Here is a 20,511-nt window from a genome sequence, read left to right as displayed (position 1 = left end):
TTTTTACATGTATCTTAGGCACTTCATTCATTTAACCACTTTCAAAATTATGGTAATACCACATTACCTTAAAGGAATAGTTCACCCAAAAATGTATGAAATTATTTGTTCTCTTGAACACAAAGGAAGATATTTGGAAGAATGTCAGGAACCGAACAGACGTCGTCCCCCATTGACTACCATAGTATTTATTTTCCCTACTATGGTATTAAATGGGAGGTGAGATCTGTTTGGTTACTGACATTTTTCCTAATATCCTTCTTTGTGTTCAGCAGAACAAAGAAATTCATACAGGTTTGGAACTACTTGAGGGTGAGTAAACGATGACAGAATTTTGATTTTTGGGTGAATATCCCTTTAATTATTGTATAAGTTACTTTAAGGTATTTCAAAGAATATAATGGCATGTGGACTAATGTAGGCAAATTAGAACAGGTTATAAGGGATATATATAAACTTTAATAATTTATTTTTATTTATGTTGCAATTATTTAATATGTATGCCAAATATAGGCACTATTTGTTATCATTTGATCTCGGTCTGGTCGGTCTGGCTTTTTTTTTTTTTTTTTGTAATACAAGTTTTAGTTATAATTGTTTTATTATAAAATATATATATATATATATATATATATATATATATATATTTTTTTTTTTTTTTTTTTTTTTTTTCGAATCGCAATTTTGGATTGAGTAAAAATGGCTGTAGATAACATTATTTTAACAGACTTTTTCGGTTTGTTTTAGTGTTGTTCATACAGTCATACAAGTGTCAGTTCAAATCAAGAACCCCAAAAAGTCAAACAAATATTATAATATACGTTGTCTTTTCTTTGTTTATTCAGAGCTATAATCACAGTAACGAAAATCGGCCTTTTATTTTGAAACGCACAGTAATTACGTCAGTAGTTGTTACCTATGGCTTGTTGCTGTCAGACTCGCGCGATTGTTTTGGCAGGATGGCCGCTCCTCTCAGTGACAGCAATCAGAGACCACTGCAGAATGCCATGAGACTTGTAAAAGTGGCCATTCAGCTGGATACCGGCAACAGACACAAGGTAGATATGTTTAAATCTTTAAATCTTTAAACCTGCCTTGTTTGGTCCGGATATGGTCATATTTATCCAATAAGCGCATGCGAGAGCGACGTCATTTATCAGCGTAAACAATAATAGAAGCTGATGGTTTTCCCCAAAAAACTGCGGGTCCAGTCAGTCGCGTCCAAAATGTGAACTTTATTCAGTAAAAGTACTGATACAATCCTAGAAAAAAAATCAGATCAACAGTGATTTGCATTGTTTACTTTTTGATATTAACTAAATCTAATTACCTGTTCCTAATCACCTGATTTTAGAGTGTTTAACGATTCATCTGAGCTAGTTGAGTTAATGTTGTGAAAACACACTCAGATATATTGCAGATTTAGATAAAAACCTTTAGATAATACATCATGTTGTCCTTCTCTCTTTGGGGGGTGGATGTGGCAACTCGAGATACCCCAGATGTTCAATAGGTCATCTAGCAAAAACATAAACTTAATATGACACTGTGTTACAGAACAGATCCAATAAAATCTCCCTGCCACACCCACTATGGTTATTTATTTCTCTTTATAGGAGGCATACTGTGAATACTTAAGAAGTATCAACTACATCTCTCATGCTCTGCTTGAAGATGCTGCATCTAAACGTAAGTTATTCACACTCCAAACCTGCATTATGAGAGTTCAGAAATTAGTTCTCCAATTACACATCCTCCAACCTTTTTATTCAAAAATGAAATGTGCTTTTTAGGCTTCAACGGTTCTTTCGCAATACATATTATTTCCTCTGACAATCATTGTCATGTGGTGTGAACCGACTTCCTACTTCAAGAGAAAACAGGAGGACTTTGTGTGTCACACAACTGTATGTGCTTCATCATGAGATCAGAGTGAATTTGATTGACAAGACACGGTCCTTTTTGTGGGTTAAATGTATCTTAACTCATGTGGAAAAGATTGCATTAAATGATTCTTAAAGACCTATTAAGATAAGGCTAGATCTTCTCACCTTTGTTCATGATTAGCTTTTCAGGGTCTTGCAGAGTTAACCTGGTTGTTTAAAGGGACAGTTGTTGTTTTGTTTTTTTGTTTTTTTTTTACAAATTTTGTCATTATTTACTCACCCACATGTTGTTCCAAACCTGTATGAGTTTCTTTCATTTGTTGAACACAAAATAAGATATTTTGAAGAATGTCAGTAATCAAACAGTCAATGGCTGCCGTCAACTGTCTGGTTACCAACATTCTTCAAAATATCTTCTTTTGTGTTCAACGGATGAAAGAAACTCATACAGGTGGGTGAGTAAATGATGACAAAAAAAAAAAAAAGACAAAATCATTTTTGGGTGAGCTATCCCTTTAAGGCCAATTCACACCTCACTGACAGACGCCAATAGACACTTTGTCGGGTCAGTGTGTTACCCCTTTCGGTGTCTGTTGACGTCTGTCTGAGCTTGTTTTCGCCAACTGAACGTGCTGAATTGGAATTAGAATGTATGAGTAGTGACGTGCTGTAATCTGGTGACTGTCATTGCAGTGTGAATTGGACTTTAGAACTCCACCTTCAAATTGTACCTTTAAAGTGTGAAAGTTTTTTTGTTCTGTATGAGCAATATGAAATATAAAGAGTCATATGACTCTTATGCACTTCCTCTTGCAGAGGAGGGAGAGATGGAGGCAGTGGAATTAGAGAAGATGGTGAAACTGGTTGAGCAATGTTTGGAGAGGGTCAAATCATGTATAATAAGGAGGCAAGAGTCCCCTACACCTGCCACCTCCTCCACTCCTCTGCCCAACCCCAAACAGACCACCGTTCCAGCTATTAATGCAATAGGTGGTCACAAAATGACAGGTGAGCCTTTATTTTCTTTATCCTGGTTTTCAATCAGGGGGTCCATGAAGTATCTTCTAATGTAACATATAGACATTTATTTATTATTTTTAAAAGTTTAGAATAATTTAGATAATAATTAATTAATTAATAATTTAATTATTATCTAGAATAATTAATAAATAAGCTTGCCAAGGCTGCATTTATTTGATCACTAGAGATGCACCGATATATCGGCCAATACCGATTATTGGCCGATATATCAGTGCATCTCTAGTGATCAAATAAATGCAGCCTTGGCAAGCCTTGGCAAGCTTATTTATTTATTAAAAGCAAAATTTCACACTATTGGCTATCGGTCGATAATTAAAAAAACAGCTGATAGTCAGGGCCGATATATCCTGTCAATCAAAAGAGGGCAGGAAAATGCACTGCATTTGGGCTTTGTGTAAAGAAAATGCTAAGAAACCAGTCTGATGTTCAATATTAATAGTAATTATATGAATTAATAACATTCAGAAAGTTAAGAAATATTAATTTAATCTTCAGAATTTAGTTAATGTGTGTTAATAGTAACTTGATACCAGTTACTCTGAAACAAGTTGATAAAATGGAGAGAATAAAGTTTTTATATGCATTTCTTTCAAAATATAGTAATTAAAAATATAATGATTAATTATTAATTATAATAAAATTATCATTAATTTAAAAGAAGGTATAAAAGGCAGAACCCCCAAACTATCAGTATCGTTATTGGTAGATATCAGTGTGAATAATCGGCTATCGGTATCGGTGGAGAAATTTAGTATCAGTTATTATTACAATCTAAAATAACTTTTTTTCTAATTTAATATATTTTAAAATGTCATTTAATCCTGTGATTTAATCCAGTCTTCAGTGTCACATGATCCTTCAGATATCTTTCTAATATGCTGATTTGTGCTCAATTATTAATATTAGTTCTTATTATTTTCACTGTTGGGTTTTTGCTGCTTAATATTTTTGTAGAAATTGATAATTTTTTTTAGGATTCTTTAATTATTAAAAAACTCAAAAGAACAGTATTTATTTGAAATAATAATTTTTTGTTTACATCATAAGCATACACACAAACATAATATTCCAAACTCCTCTTTCTGTAGAAATGCCTAATGAGCCGGCACTGGTTTCTGAGACACAAAGTAAGGAACAGCCGACCAGACATCGCAGAGTCCTCTCTGAGGGAGGGGTGGCAGGCTGCCCCTTTCTGCCACCTGAAGTCTTCCAGAAGTTTCAGACATTTGAGTCACAAGACAACCGAAAGTGAGTCAGTAAGCCATCAATAGTTTCATAAGCATTGTATACATAACAGCAGAATGAGGAGGAACTTATATAACGATGTGTACAGAGTCCCAGTATCCATTGATTGTTGAGTGTACATCTTGTTCCCAAAGATATAGTATGATATGTAATACATATAAGATAACAAACAAAAACAAGATTTAAGTAACACTGTAAAAATATACATTAGTATTATATAAGGCTAATAAAAATTTTCATAAATTCTCACCATATCAGAGCTCTACATTTAATAACAGTGTAACAATTCACTATAAAATTTCTCCATAATGAATGGACTGGTTTTAATAAATTAAATTCCCCAAGAACATTATGTTTTATAAGAGACAGAATAGCCTCTGTCAAATACTTGAAAGGCATTCAAATAAAGTTAATTAAGAAAGCAATTGTTTTTAATCTGGATGATGCCTCTGTAAGAGAAAGAGACCAAGATATAAACTGCACGCTTTTCCTTAAGATCTAAATAATTATTATAAGTAATATATTATAAAAGAATATCATTATTTTCATCTGCTATCCCCAACCTTTAATATTTGCTTGTTCATCACTGTCATTTTTTTTTTTTTTTTAAATTATGGTTCACATGGTTCACATTAGTTATGTGCACTTCCACTGGCCCCTGGCCCCGACAATTGATCTTTCAAGGTTATCAGTTCTGTGATAAAGAAATCTATTCTGCATCTATATGAAGGAAGTTGATAGTACATCACGTTCTTTTAGTCTCACTATGAGCGGTCCCTAATGCACTGAATGTTCACAATAAGACGTTTTTGTATGTGTATGACAGGGAATTAACACCCATTGAAGAAGCGTCGCGTCTGAACCAGAAACTTAAGGCTAATTATGAAGCACGACTGGCAAGACTTTCCCCTGGCCAGGCCACACAGAAAACCTCATTGGTAAGTCTGGAAAAATTAAATGAGATTGTATAAAAAATAAAATTATGAAAATGACTATAAAAATAATTACAATGCTTGTGTATGCTCTACACTAGCAAATGAATAAATAAATACATATATGCATACATACACACATACAAACAGAAGCCCTAAAATAAAGTGCCTTAGTGCCTTGAGTCTCTTTCTTTCATTCTGCTATATTTTTTCCTTTTCATTATTTTTTTCAAGTATTTTTGGTAAATATTTATATCCATATTTTTTTTGTATTTTTCAGCATCATTTTTTCATATCTAAACAAATTATGGAGAAAAAAGGAAATGGCAAAAAATGAATGAAATGGACCCAAGAAGGCAAGGAAAAAAATGTTCCACCTTGTGATTTTTTTTTTTTTTTTTTTTTTTCCCCACCTTGTAGTTCAACGCTTTTATAATATATATAAAATTGCATATGTGGGGACAAACCGTAAACATTAAACTTTTTATTTGTCCCAATTTCAAATGACTTTATTGTGCGCACGCGTATAACACATCTGACGCCACACCTCTTGTTTTAAATGGCTTTGCGCGATTCACCAAGTCCATGTGCTGTGAATGTGGGATCCAGTCAGGGGTTCAGAGCGATAGGTTGGCCGCACACAGACAAAGACAATTAATATATTTCATTTTCGGTCGCTATCGCAGTACTATCGTAATTTTAATGAACAATAGCGCATTTACTTGCACGGTAAGTGCTTTCGTTTGAGTTTTGGTGGTGGGTCAAACAAACTTTATGTTGTTAGGCGGAACGCAAACATTGTGTACTGTCCAGTTTTCAAGAATGATCCGGAGACGCAGAGAAACGCCAGTGGATATCCGTTTATACTGGAAAAAACTCAAGACATTCTGGAAGGTTCGTTTTGACGTATTATTTATTTATTCATTTACGTGGCGAGAAAAAACAAAACAAAACAGCAGCTGGTGCTGCTCAAAATAAGCGGCTTACATATAAATACGTTTATACTTTTTGGTGGAAATCGTATATTTAAATGCGTATTTGGTATGTGAACATGCAAGTAAAAATGCAGAATCTTTTCCATATGAAAATCAAGTGCGTATAATGACATTTTTAAATATTTTAAATTTTAAAGTTGACATGTCATGCTGTGACATGATCCATCTAAAACTATTTTAATCTGCATTTTGCCAATTTGTTTTTAATTCTGTATTATGCACGGAGCTTTTAAAAGTTAATTATTGATTTACTTCATTAATTGACACTACTTTTTGTGTTTTTGAAAGTTCATTTGGCAAAAGTGTGATTTACAAATAGGGAAGAACTGGTGACCAGTCACAGGGCAGAAATAGTTTAGTTCTTGTTAATGGCTATGATGGATGTTCTTTCAAACTGAATGATTGGAGTTTTTCTGCAAGTGTATCTTAACGCTACAGGGATGCTGCACTGTATGCAAACTATATCCACTATCAAGTAACTTTCTTCTATTTTTCTTGTACTAATGAGTAAATGTCAATAATCAAAGTTGAAACTGAAATAATTACTTGTATATTGATGGTCTTTATTTCCTTTTCTTAATACAGACTCTCTCGCTTCAGAGGCAAATGATGGAGAATCTGATAATAGCCAAAGCCAGACAAGATGCAGTATCCTTTATGGCTTCCTGGGCCGTGGCTTTAAAAAAAGTCACCATGAATTCAAAATGAACAATTCTTTATTATTTTTATGGATTATTGCAGTTTTTTTATTTATTTATTTTTATTCATGTGACCTTGTAATCTTTAATCAAAATAACTTCTCATCCCCATTGCAACAACATCTCTTCTCTAATGTGTTACATCACAATAGGGAAGAAAAGTTGATCACAACTATCGTTTTATGCCAACTTGAAGGTCTGGCTTTAAATTTTAAAAGCATTGCATTTGAAACAATTCTGCTGTTTATTTAAAAAAAAAAAAAAGTTTTTGATGCTGGTCGCTGTTCTTGGATTGGATTGTTCTTGTGATTTGTTCAAGATCTATTTCTTTCCATCAATAATTTCTGTCTATGTTGTAGAGGTTATTACATAAGTTTCTAAGTTTAGCAAAGGGTTTTAGATCCATATGTCAGGACTGTCTGGAAGAAAACGGTAGGAAGGTCAACACCCCTGTAACCTTTTGTACTTTCTCTGCAAACCAGATGTCTATTATTCACACTATCAAACATCAGTATAAGTTTTACCATTGAAACATACTGCTTGCGATGCACTTGAGCTACTTTTTTTTTTTTTTTTTTTTTTTTTTTTAAGTGAAATCTAATTATATCCCCAATTTAATGTAATTTAAACAATTTACTAAAAGCTTAAAGCACTACCTCATTTATACAAGAATGTGTACATGCGAAAAACTAAAAACCAAACATTACGCTTGTTGGGAGATTGTGTTAATCAATGTGTTGTGAACAAGGTTTGCTTCTACTGATTTTTCTGAATGTGGTAATTTTTCAAACTGTTGGGAGTTTTCCTGAGCGCTTGCAGCTTCAAAGGAAAATGGAAGAGAGGAGACTCCGGCTGCAGGAAGAAGCCAACAGGTGAGCTTTTTTGACCCATGGGCCAAATGGACATTCATAACTTTAATTTAAACATGGAGTATTATGAGTTTTGCCAACGGCATACGTTTCTTGCGGTGTTGTGCATGACATAATACCTTAGAATGATAAAGGAATTATGTAAAGAGTCTGAGCACCTTTAAGCGGTTTAATGCTCAATGGTTTTCTAGAATTATTCTGTTAATTTGTGTGCATGAAATTGCATTTTTGCAGGAGGTTTGCAACCTGTGGGACCATTACACCTGACGAACAAGAGCAGCGAGATCTGTATGCAAGTGTGCTTGAATATGAGCATGATCATGTAAGTATATTTATATTGTAGCATTGATTTTTGAATCTTTATGTATATTTGTGCATCTGTAAATTAAATTGGCAAACCTACACTGCTGTTCAAAAGTGTTGGTAAGATTTTTGTAAGAAGTCTCATGCTCAGCAAGGCTGCATTTACAGTAAATACAGTAACATTGTGCCCTAACCCAAACTTTTGAAATTTCTTTTTAATTGAGTATGTATAAATAATGGTTTCATTGGTTTAATCATAGGAATGGCCAAAAATGTGGAAAGCTAATCTGAAAAAGAGCCCAAATGATCCGACACTGGTTTCAGGTCTTATCTCCTGTCTTCTCAGGTAGGTTTGTGGTATCAGATCATCTTTAAAAATAAATGAGTGTTTCTTCTGTAGCTAATGTCACCTGTTTTTGGTCTGTCTTGATCCCAGCTACCCAGATCACCCAGTCATGAAGTTGCTGAAAAGGTTTCAGTATCGTGTGTATAATAGACTGTATCCTATAGTGAGCCAGTGTGTTCCTCTGAGCACAATGCCTGGGCGCTCGCTACCCTTAAAGCCCTCCCGCAGCACCCAGAGCCTGCTGCTGTTCGACAGTCATATCTCTCCACAGCAGCAGCAGAACCCACTCTCATCTGCTCTGACTCACAGCTTATCTGATGCCTCCATCGCTCTTTCCCCATCCTACGACATCAACACCAGCGATACTAAGTCCGAGACCGACCCGGACGAGTCTTCGACTCTGGTCTCCACAGATAGGGAGAACTCTTTTGAAGATCTGGAGAAGTTTCTTACTCAGCTGGACTGGGTTCCTTCTCACAGTGGTGATGATACAGACTCTGATGTGGCCTTTGACACAACACACATAGGCCTACAGTCTCATATTCTTGATCTTGAGGAGCGTGCTCTAAAGGATCATTTGAAGGCCATTGTCAAAGATATCCACAATGCTATTGGTAAATGCATGTTTGTTCTTGTATGATTGATGCCTTAGTTGTGACTCTAGATATGTGCAACATGTGAGTTCAGCATTTGAAGAAATCCCCTGTTATAGCCAGAGGGATCTGTAGGGTTATCATGCATTTATACTTTGTCAGGGTGTAAACTACACCAGAGTGCCATAATCCACCATAGACGTGTTTGTCAAAGGTCCTTTTATGAAATGTACTAGTTGGCCGATTCTCTGTGGTAAATGGATTTGTCTTTGTGTGAAACAGATCGCCTGCTGTCTCTGTGTCTTCTGTCTTTTGAATGTCTCAACACTGCCAGCTCTAAGGACCAATGTGTGGCGAGCATAGAGGAAGTCTTCTTCACCCCTATTTGGCGCCCTCTGTTGGCACTCTTTCGGTGGGTCACAAATTAAGTGTTTTTCACAAATGTACACCACCTTTCAAAAGTTTGGGGTCGTGAGAATTTACACTTATTGTTTTGATGCTTGAAAACCCTTTTTCGTCTTTGACCCAAATACAAAAAAAAAAAAAAAGTATAGCCCTTTTAGGGCTGCGTTTTAAGTTTAAAAACAAAACAAAAAAAAAAAAAATTATGCCCTTCTCTCGCTATTTACAGTTATTTTTTCCTTATGAATTTTTTACACCATTCTATAGGCCTGTATATATGCTTGGGTTGTTGGAGAAAATATAAAACATTTCACAAGCGAAAATAACAATATAATAAATTATAACTCCTCTAAAAAAAAAAAAAAAAAAAAAAAAAAACAGCCAGCTTAAGGTAGCTACAAGTATTATGTGGTTAAATGTCAAATTAACTTCAATATCATACAGTAGAGTTGTGTGGGGTGGGGGTAAATTAAGCGCGATCTGCTGTGACGTCACAAGCGTGTTGCATTGTGGTCTATGGATCTGACTGAAGTGTACATATTGAGTAGACTCGCTCCCTCTGTCAAAGTCGGCGGTCTATCCAAATAAACTTCCCTCACCCAATTGACAAAGTTAAATGCACTTCAGAATGGCAGCGGGGATTCCCCCGAGGGGAAGTGCTTTGGGAAGTTTGCGAGTGTGTCTAAAAGTGGAGTTAAACACAGCCTAGCTCCACCGATTAGGTCCAGAGATAGGGAACTGGATGTCAGGCTCCACCCACTGGCTCTACAGTGTGCAGCCTTTCCTTTGGGTGGGAGAGATTGCAGAGTCATGTTGAGTCATTCCATGATTTATCTAGACATTGAGCAGTAGATGGCACCATTAAGCTAAAAATCAATCATCCTAACTTGTCAATTTGTATCATATACACATTGTTCTTTAGTTACAGCATGGCTGAAAATAACCATTTCCCTTACAACTGCTCCCAAAAAAGCATTAAGTCATCAAGACAGTTTTAATAGCTGCTTTATGGTTTAGTTAATTGCATATAAATATCTTATGTTTCTTTTAACTCTTCAGGAGGGTGAATCGAGAACGGGAGCTGGCTGTTGAGAGCAGCATGCGTCTTCATTGTAATATTTCACCTGGTGATGTTGGTGTAGCATCTAAATTGTTCCCTAAAGACCCAGCTGTGCTGCACGGTTCCTACCCATACGAGTCAGCAGTACAGGAGTTAAAGCTTCTGTGTAGAGACTATTGCCCTCAAAAAAAACTTGAGTGTATTGGTAAGATCTCTGAGATGCTTAATGAAACCACAAACCCTCTCAGTGTCACTTCAGTGCCTAAACAGAATTGCAAAAATGTGTGTGTATATATGTGTGTGTGTGTGTATATATATATATATATATATATATATATATAATTTTTTTTTTTTTTTTTTTTTTTTTTTTTTTTTAAACAAACACTCTTGCCTTCTGGTCAGACAGACGTAGTCTCACCCTTTTTTAGGGGTAATTAGCCTTCAAATTGCTGGCTTCTAGTTATCTCTCTGTTAAGCTGGGATAGGAGAAAGTATTGTAATGTTTATGAGATGAATAGTCAAAATAATGTAATTTCTACTTCATCTTTTGTTTGACTTGTTCTCAATTTTGACTTCATCTCATAAAAATGACGGTATGTAATAATTTTGATTTCATATAATTATAAAATGAAGTCAAAATTTACATAGACATTCATTAAATGAATAGTCAAAATGTCATAATTTCTACATCTTGTATTTGACTATCATAATTTTGACTGTCTCATAAATATGACTTGGTATGTCATAATTTTAACTTCATAAATGACTTACTATGTCATAATGACTTTTAATGTCGTATTTGAAATGATTGACTGTAAAAAATTATTACAGTCGAAATTGAGTCATAATTATGAAATTGAAATTGAGTCATAGTTGACATAAAAAGACAAAATTATGAGACGTCAGTTTGACCCATAATTGATTTTTTAAAAAGTCAAAAATCATAACAAATAAAAATGGTCATACACACATAATTTCGACTAATTTCATAATTTCAACTGTCATAATTATGATTTACCAAAGCATGATTTTTTTTTTTTTCTTTTTTTTTTTTTAATGTGCCAGAAATGGGCTTCCATACTTTTGTTCATAAACTGTACATCATGTTTTGCACATCTTTTGAAAATGTATTAATAAATGTATATTCATACACCTAAAGGGTGCGTATTAGTATCTTAAGGGTGCTAATTAATGCTAATATGTACCCTAAAGGCATTAATATGCACTGTTTAGATATTGTACCAGTTTTTTCTCTGACTGCAGTTGTTTTTCATTGCAGTGAGAACTCTACGAATTATCTGTGGCTGTGCTGAAGAGTACCGCCTCCTGCAAGAAAACGACCATCCACCCAAATCAGCAGCAATGTGAGTATTGTGTTGCTGTGATGCTTTTTCCCTTTTGCTGTCCTTTTCAAAAAAGGTACAAATAAACACGAAGGAACTTCATGTTGGAGTTCAGAGTTCTTTAAGAACAATCTCCTGCTTGTCATCTGGCCTTGTGTCAGACTTCATCAGACCCCACAGAGGCCAAAGCTCAGCAGGGGTCCCGTCTTGACCCTCTGGACCCCGCGGGGCGCTCGGAGCTGACTTCCTCTCTAAGTGGGTCGCCCTGTCTGGAGCAGACTTTGGCCTTGATGCACTTTGAGAGACAGTCTGAATGTAGAACTGCTTAGGTCAAGTAAAATTGATCTAGTTATTCTAACCAAAAGGAAGCTTTATCTATTGCAGATAGATACTTGTGGCTCTGCGTATGTGCCTCTTAACATGATGCTAGTATATTAGATGTTTTTCACACAGCTCCTGGCAAATGAATTGGCACCACCGAGATTGCAGTTTCACTTCTTCTTATTCGAAAAATCTTGAATTCTGGTTTCACAGCATGAAATGGGTGTGTTCAATAACATCTTGATGACACATTTTCTTGAAGGTGTGGATTTATTCAGGTTTATCAGAGTGAATCTACTTGGCTTAATTTCTCTGTGGAAAATCTCCCACAGACCTCAGCATCTGCTCCACTCTCTTGGAAAACATCTTAAATTTCTTACTGTCTCAGCTGCGATCTCGACAGTTAAAGTGCAAGCTCACGCTAGCGTCCTGCATAGGAGAAAACTGTGCTGGGATATTATGTGGGCTGTTATGATGTCTGTAACCTCTTGGCCCTGCCACACCCATCAAAACAAGGTGCCTGTTCATCTTTTTTGATTTCTACAAGGAAATATGGGTAGAATGAACACTTGCGTCATCTACATGTGTCTCTTTGCATCACCGCTAGCAGAGCAAAGGCTCGCTGGTGACGCACATGCTCAGCGGTTTGGCACCCCATGACAACGGCTGATGTAGATGCTTGTTTTTAGAGCACTGTCTGCAACTTTTATACAGTGGCATCCAGTTTTTGTTTTTGTTTTTTTTCCTCTTAAGGATGAACATTTTGCTCATATGTAATTTGTTGAAAATGTAGCAACTGGTGCAGATTATGTTATACTATTTATACTGTGCAGTAAATCCGTGGTAAATCAGGCACAAAGCAGAACATGTTTCAGGCAGATACTTCCTGTGCAGACAGTGTCTGGTCATTAGCGTCTGGTATAGACAGGATGTAGGCTTTGAATCAATCATAAACGTATATAATATATAGTTTTATTAATAATAATGTTAATTTAAATGTTTATTTAATAGTATAAGTGTTCAATTTGGTTATAATATTATAATTTTATTTCCTGTTTTATAGATATATTTGAATATTTATTTTATATTATTTACTATTTTGTTTATATTTTACATTTTATAAATAAACTTAAATGTAAATATATAATTTACATTTATACATCTTTAATTGACTGGACTATTTAAAGAATTTTTTTTTAATAACTATTGTTATATAATTGTGATTTTGATATGATTCAATATTTTGCTCATACTGCCCACCCCTAATATTCGTATTTTGTTCTTGCCAGAACAATGGACCGTTGCTTTCTGAACCCAACGGCTTTGGTTATTTCGCATTATTTGAGTGTTTTCCATTCCGTGCTTGAACATCGGTTTAAAAATGATTATGCTATAAAGGCATCAGCGATCCGAATGGAAGTGTTTCATTGTGAGACTTGCCCTGATTTTGCCCCGGTAGCACAGCCAAGGCGCATTCTGCCTTTGTTTTGCTTTTAAGTTTGTGTTTGGTTGTGAGGGAGAATGAATGTCCTCATGCATGCATGAACATGAACAATTTAGGCATTCTCACCCTTTTTTCGGTTGTTTTGTTCCATTGTCTCTCCTCTTTCTCGCTCACTCGCTTTTTTTTTTTTTTCTCCTTTTTTCTGGATTACATCCACTCACAATTGAATTTATATTGCAGTCTCCTTCTGCACATCAGTCATTTCCTCTGTGTATCCTTTGTCTTTTAAGGACAGGAGGGGGCATATTAGTATTCATTACATCTTTCATGCAGTTCATGCATTGGCTAACTGTTTAATTTCAATAGCCCCTATATTTTGTTTTTTGATTTATTCTGAAGTTCACATCACCAAACTCTTCAACTGTTCGACATGCTTAGATTGTGCCATAATTTAGCAAACAGGCTTGAACAAGCTAACGGCCGCGTCATCCCAGCACACCTTCACGGTGCGTGAGCGTTATTTTGATGGCAGCAGAAGCAGTGTTAAAACAGAGATGAGGATGGCATGTAGAGCTATTCTCACCTGTATGAAACGTATCAGGTGTCCTGCAGTCCGGCAGGAAAGGGGACACCCAGCTACCTTCTCACGCAAGCATCCCTTCATCACATTATGTGTTCTGTTAATGTGTTCTTTCTGAGAATATTTTATCCTGCAAATAAATAAACATCATTGGATTTGTTTGTTTAATTCTCTATATCTTATTTCTTAATTTCTCCCATTTTGTCTTTCTCAGAGGTGCCGATGACCTGTTGCCCATCCTTACGTTTGTGGCATTACGCAGTGAAATGCCCCAGCTGGTGTCCGAATGTGCTGCGTTGGAAGAGTTCATCCATGAGGGGTGCGTCTTCAATATCAAATGCTGTGTAATTTAACTGTTCTCCACAAAGTCACAGTATTCATGAACTGAATGCTGTACCATGGGAAATTGTGTATAATGGAAAGGAAAAGGTCATGCACTCTGCCATACTCTGCGCATGTACTTTCCACCAGGCCATGTCTAATGATCCTCTTCAGGCTGATAAGATCAGAGAATGGTCAACTGGCATATATAAAATATAAAGTTAATTTTTTTTTTTTTTTTTTTTTTAATATAATCCTTAGAATGAAGCGACCAGTAGCATATGAGATCAGTAATAAGTAACCACAGAAATCAAATCAACGCATTATTCCATACATTACTGTTCAAAAGTTGTTGTTTTTTTTTTTTATATAAATTCTCACCAAGGCTGCGTTTATTTGATCAGAAATACAGTAAAATGGTAATATTGTGAAATATTACAAATAAAAATATCAGTTTTCTCTAGATTTGAGAATAGATTTGATTAGAGTAGATTCAAAAATGTAATTATTCCTGTGATGGCAAAGCTGAAAAAAAGGATGGAGCGAGATTTTGGTTTACAAATTGTAACTTTACATCAGTCATTCACGTTAGTGCTCGGCTAAAGTATGCGCTGTTATTGATACAGTTACAACATGTGCACCTCAACAAATTAGAAATATACACATTGGTTTGTTGATGGACCTTAATGCTGATGTGGAGGAATTACAGTTGCAACATCTCATAATGTTCGACAAACTGAGTAAAAACGTGCCACTGAGAAATGTCCTGCTCAAGTCGTCCTTGCGCTGGAGGTTTTGGTTGAATAACTAGTTCTTCTAATGTGTCATCATCGGGCTCACGCTCTAATTGATATGGTAAAATTGATGCCATTGTTACTGTCTTTACAGTGTGTACAGTCATTTAGAGGATAGGAAGCCTCCGGAGCTGAAATTCAATTGCAGTAATGGGCGTTTCGTTTCCGACATGCCAATCACAACAGATTAGGCCATCTGACCAATCAGTGCAGAGTAGCTCTCGAACGAGTCGTTTTCAGACTTTGTAAGAAATGAGGTGGTGAGAAAATTAGGTTTACATGCATAAAGGGCAAAAAACATTTTATTGTAGGAGACCTCCAAAACAAAATTAGTAACCTTTAAAATGGCATAATAGGGGCACTTTAAATCTACATTTACAGCCTGACTAAATATTATGCAGTAGAAAATTGCATATCTCAGACTCAGTCTCCAAAAAAGATTGACAGTCTGTCACATTTTTGGCATCATTTGTTGATGGTGGGTTAGGTGATGCTGTTTGGAAATTTGGCTTGTCACATCCTTTGAAGTGCCAGCCTCACTGTCATTTAGGCATGTATCGACAGAACACGACCTCACTTGCTACCAATAATCGAAATGTCATCTATTGCACCGTCTCAGATTCTGTGCATGGATATTTCAGCTAGAAAAATACCCTCCAGTCTAAAAATGTTGGAATAAACCCATAAAACATTATGGTTCTTTTTGGTAATATGAGTCCAACTTTGAAAACAACTTGATATAACATACTAATGCTTGTATAACATTTATATATATTTGAATGATGGATATCACAACAGTGAGATCTCAGTTTGTGTAGGTGACCATTTGACCTGTTTCCTGAGAGACGTTGTGGGGATTCATAGCACCCCTCCTGTGCTGCACTCTCGCGTGTCTACTCAGACCACAGCCCTGAGCTCTGTTTATCAGTATAAAACTGGACATTTTTACAGGCTGGTTAGATTGGCACTTAAAAAGGAATGTTGGGTATATTCTGGTTTGGGTTTTTCTCTCCCTATAAAAATACAAATAAAATATCTTTAGATGTTTATGCTGCTTAGTGGCTTGGAATTGAGGGTGGAACTCTCTGCAGTGTGTGAGGAAAGTTTTGATAGGAAGTGTTCTCGTTCTCAGGCACAGTTGACAGGTTTTATTTAATTAAGACTATATACATGTGTCCTAGACTTTTTTTTTCTTTTTTCTTTTTTTTTTTTTTTTTTTTTTTTTTTTTAAGGCCTTGTTATTAGATGTAGTTCCAAATCTGTTTGCTGTTATTTTTTCCTTTGAAAACAAAAGGAACATTTTGAGGGAAAAAAAAAAAAAAACTGTAGAATGAAATATGTTATAAACTCAAGTGTTTAAATGTTCGTTTTATGGTTACTGAAAGAACAGCATGATCTGTGTCTCATACTCTGTGGCTTTCTCATTGCCTTCATCACTTTCTATCATCTCTTTACACTCTCAAACATGTTAAATTCTGAGTTTTGGCTTCAGCTTGATCTCGTGTCTTGGTCCCATTATCAGACGGGTTCACTTGAAGTTGACCCTCAGTGGAAGAGATCTTGTTTTCCCTTGTGAGGAGAAGCGCTAATGAAGTGTTTATTTATGTCTACAGGTATCTGATTGGGGAGGAAGGGTACTGCTTGACGTCAATGCAGAGCGCGCTGAGCTATGTCGAGTCATTGCTCTTGGGTGGGGCTCCACCCCCAGTGGCCAAACCCACCTGATGTAGGTAAAGCCAATGATATAATTTCAGGAATACTTTTATTTACAGTAAGGACACATTAAGTTGATCAAAAGTAACAGTAAAGGCTTTACATTGTTACCAAAAAAAAACATGATTTCTGAAGGATCTTGTGACAGACTGAAATAATGACTACTAAAAAATTTTTAAATTGCATTTGAAAATGTATTAAAAAAGAAAAAAAGTTATTTTAAAGGTACACTGTGTAACTTTTGACACTCTAGCAGTTAGACAAAACTGCATAAATTTTGCTGAAGAATGTTTTTTGGTTGTTCTTCGGCTCTGGTGACTACGGATGAATATGATCCATCACAATAGATAATGCCTTATAATGAACTCTGTTAGAGAGCTAAATATGGAAATTTATCTGTTAAATAAAATGCCTTACTCACCTGTTGAATAATAACACCGTCTCCATGTCGTTTACAACTTTTCAAATCCCTCAGTTCTCACCGTCTCCCAAAAAACAAGTTGATTCTCACTTTATTACAAGCTCTTTCATGGTGTTTTTGCCAGCAGACTCTCCTCTGTTCAGCGTGTTTTATTTTTTTTTTTTTTATTTTTTTTTTTTTTTTAAACGGACGATTCCCCGGAAGTTCGAGATTTAGTGTGCTCCATTTTAACTTTTTCTTGCTTGTTATAACTAACCTATTCCACTCCCACACCATACATGCGGCAAAGTAGCCAGAGAAACTTTTCTCTATTTACAGATATAACAAGACACGCATTGGCTAGTGACATGTATGTAATTTCCTATGAAAACCATCTCGACTGGTCTAAAATATAAACATTTATAATAGGCTTACCTTAGTTAAACAGGGTTAGACAAAAACGTTTTGGAAGGATTGATGTATTGACGTAAATTTTGTTAATTTTGAATAAAACAGGTTGCAAAAGTTCCAATTAGATTGTGGTATTTCACAATATTGTTTTTACTATATTTTTGATCAAATAAATGCAGCATTGGTGAGCATAAGAGACTTTCAGTTTATGCTTTTCAAATTTTGTCTTTCAGTTGAGTAAGAACTTTAAGTCATATGGTGGGTCGGGGAAAGATAAACTCTACCCGACAGTGTTGTTCCGCCTCATCAGAACTCCCTGTGACACAATTATCCCATGTTATCCAAGCGTTTAACTTTGCAGAGCGCAATGTCTATACAGCTGTCACTTGCACTGTGGCGTCCCACATTTAAACCCGCTCCTCTGTCGTCATCATCCACCACTGAACAGCTTAAATGAAACAATTGGAAGGGGAGTGATGGGCGGTACCCCTGGATCACAGTCAGATGTGCTACTTTATTACCTTGATGGATGGATTACATTGACCTCGCTGAACTTTCAACTTGACTTAAAGTGAAATGTTGCTGTTTGTTTTTGGCCAAAGGGTGAAGTTTCTATTTAAGGTTGTGTTACTGAAATAATGATAGTCTACGGTTGCTTAAGTTCTAATTAGATTACCCAATGGGACTGTTAAACATGCCAAAATTTCAAACAGCCTTTCAACAACTTCCAGAGTGATGGAGAACACTTTCATTCACTTTTACTTCTGTAACACTCTGCTCTTAAAGTAGCTGGCTGGCTCACATTGTTCTTGTACATCAAGTTTAATTAGAACCCTTTGTGTTTTGATTCTAGGTGCCGTAGCCAGCGGAAAGATCTCATCATGTTTTGACGGTCCTCAGGAGTTGCTGTATCTCCTTAGCTCAGCCTGTTTAGTCCTAAATCATGCCAGGCTTCAGTTCTGTTCGAATCTTCTCCCCCTACCCCTTTGAAGGGACCGGAGAAGGTCATGCACTGTGTTTGGGCACTACAAGACAGGTTCATCTGAATGTTGTTAGAAGTGAGATCAATATTGTAGCCAAAGCAAAAAAACAAAAAAAAAGTTTGAGACTAAATGGGATTAAATGAGCCAGATGTTGGACTTGTGAAAAGGTTAGGGGGTTTTTATTGTCTATATATTCTAATCCCATTGATATCTTTTTTTTTTTTTTTTTTTTTTTTTTTTTTTGGTTGTTGTTAAAATGGTATTCCCCATAAAAATTTTATGAAATATAAAGGAAAGACTAAAGCACTACTAGCATTTATCATCCTATAACACCCTATTTATTAAACAATGTGAAGTGTGACACTAATACAGAGTTTTTGTAGTATTTGAGCTCAGAATTTTAGCCTAACTGGGTAGGAGAAAATGGATTAAAATGATCAAGTTTGGTCTTGCAGGTTTTTATACTCTGAGCTGTACATTTCTCTTGCAAATAAATATACCGCTAAGCAGACACACATGTTAAGCTGTACAGGTTTTATGTATTTTTTAAAAAAAAAAATCTTAATTTGTTATTTAAATGCTTTTCACTCTAATAGTCAAAGAAGTGAAATCATTGTGAAAAAAAAGCTTGGATGTGATACTAATGCTGCTGGGCCAACTGTCTTCAGTCTGATGTTACTGATGTTGAGGAGATTTAATATGAAATAGGCATAATAAAATATATGTGTGTGTGTGTGTGTGTGTGTGTGTGTGCAAAGGCATAAATGAATATATTTATATGTTATATTGTTTGAGCAGAGTGTGTGTTTTGTTTGTTGCTGAAGATCTGTATTGTGAATTATGATGAATGTAGCCTGAATCTCTTTGCCTGAGAGACAGCAACCATGTATTTTTTTTTTTTTAAACAAAGCCTTCCCAGAGTTCATGTCCCATTTTTGGGAATGGATAATGCACATGGGCATGGTTTGAAAGTGCATGGCATGAGAATTTTCTAACAATAAAGACATATGTAAACCTTTTCCGTTCCTGTCAGCGTTTTTCTTTATTTTTCCAATTCTTCTATGCATTTGACCACCTTTTAATCGATTAGTTAAAATCTGAAGGGGAAGAAAATCGCTGGGAGAGGCGATTGCGCAGAGGGAGGCCGAGCCGCCTGATGGGCAGATGGCTGGATTGTTCCGAAAGTTTCCGGGCCGAAGGAGAAAACATGCCACTCTGCATCAGGAGGCTTAACCTCTGTCCTAGAATACCCTCTATGTGGATGACGATTACTCTAATGGCTTCACTGTATGACTCTTTGTCTATGGGTGGCTTTTTAAATCCATTCCAGTTCACTTGTCTTGTCCCTCTACATAAATGCCCCAATTCCTGTCTGAGTTTTAGAGATGGCACCCAAAATAGTCTGTGACAAGCCTTGGGGTTAAACACCAAAACACAGCAAGAGTGGCTCGGGAAAGTTTGCAAACCGTGATCTCTGTGTAATTTGATATATAGAAATGGATGATGTGATTAGATGGATGCTTCCTGTCATTTACCAATAATGGCTGTAATTGTGATTGAGTTTTTGCATGAAAAAGCCAGTAGGTTACTCATAACCTTTTCACTTTTAGTGGTTTCTAATTGCTACTATTGGTCTGAAATTTTGCATTTCCTCCTTTCAACTGTTCTTACGATTTAATGGGATAGATCGCCCCAAAAATGAAAATTGTCATCATTTACTCAACCTCATGTTATTTAAAATAGGTTATTCGAGATGCATCGGCGCTGCGCAGACCAATCCGCGTATGACATCAAAGTACCGCGAGAGCGATTTAAAAAGCATAAGGAGTCG

General features: G+C 35.8%; 1 protein-coding gene across 4 annotated transcripts; it reads left to right on the top strand.

The window, feature by feature from the left end:
• Positions 1–897: 897 nt before the first annotated feature.
• Positions 898–19,699, top strand: vps9d1 (VPS9 domain containing 1). Of its 4 annotated transcripts, none has more exons than XM_051869597.1 (16): positions 898–1,058; positions 1,617–1,689; positions 2,703–2,894; positions 4,016–4,175; positions 4,999–5,110; positions 6,685–6,747; positions 7,617–7,669; positions 7,901–7,988; positions 8,230–8,315; positions 8,406–8,929; positions 9,191–9,320; positions 10,370–10,575; positions 11,650–11,734; positions 14,273–14,377; positions 16,787–16,899; positions 18,551–19,699. In XM_051869597.1, exons 1-15 carry the CDS (start codon positions 960–962, stop codon positions 16,896–16,898), a joined length of 2,088 nt encoding a protein of 695 aa, XP_051725557.1. In that variant the 5' UTR covers positions 898–959; the 3' UTR covers position 16,899; positions 18,551–19,699. The 4 variants fall into 4 exon arrangements, with proteins under 4 accessions (XP_051725557.1, XP_051725558.1, XP_051725559.1 ...); XM_051869598.1 differs by having other exon boundaries at positions 16,787–16,903; XM_051869599.1 differs by lacking the exon at positions 2,703–2,894.
• Positions 19,700–20,511: the final 812 nt, after the last annotated feature.

Source organism: Ctenopharyngodon idella, chromosome 18, assembly GCF_019924925.1.
Source record: "Ctenopharyngodon idella isolate HZGC_01 chromosome 18, HZGC01, whole genome shotgun sequence".
Lineage (NCBI taxonomy): Eukaryota > Metazoa > Chordata > Actinopteri > Cypriniformes > Xenocyprididae > Ctenopharyngodon > Ctenopharyngodon idella.
The sequence above is the reverse complement of the archived record's forward strand: the minus strand, read 5'-3'. Positions and strand labels throughout refer to the sequence as shown.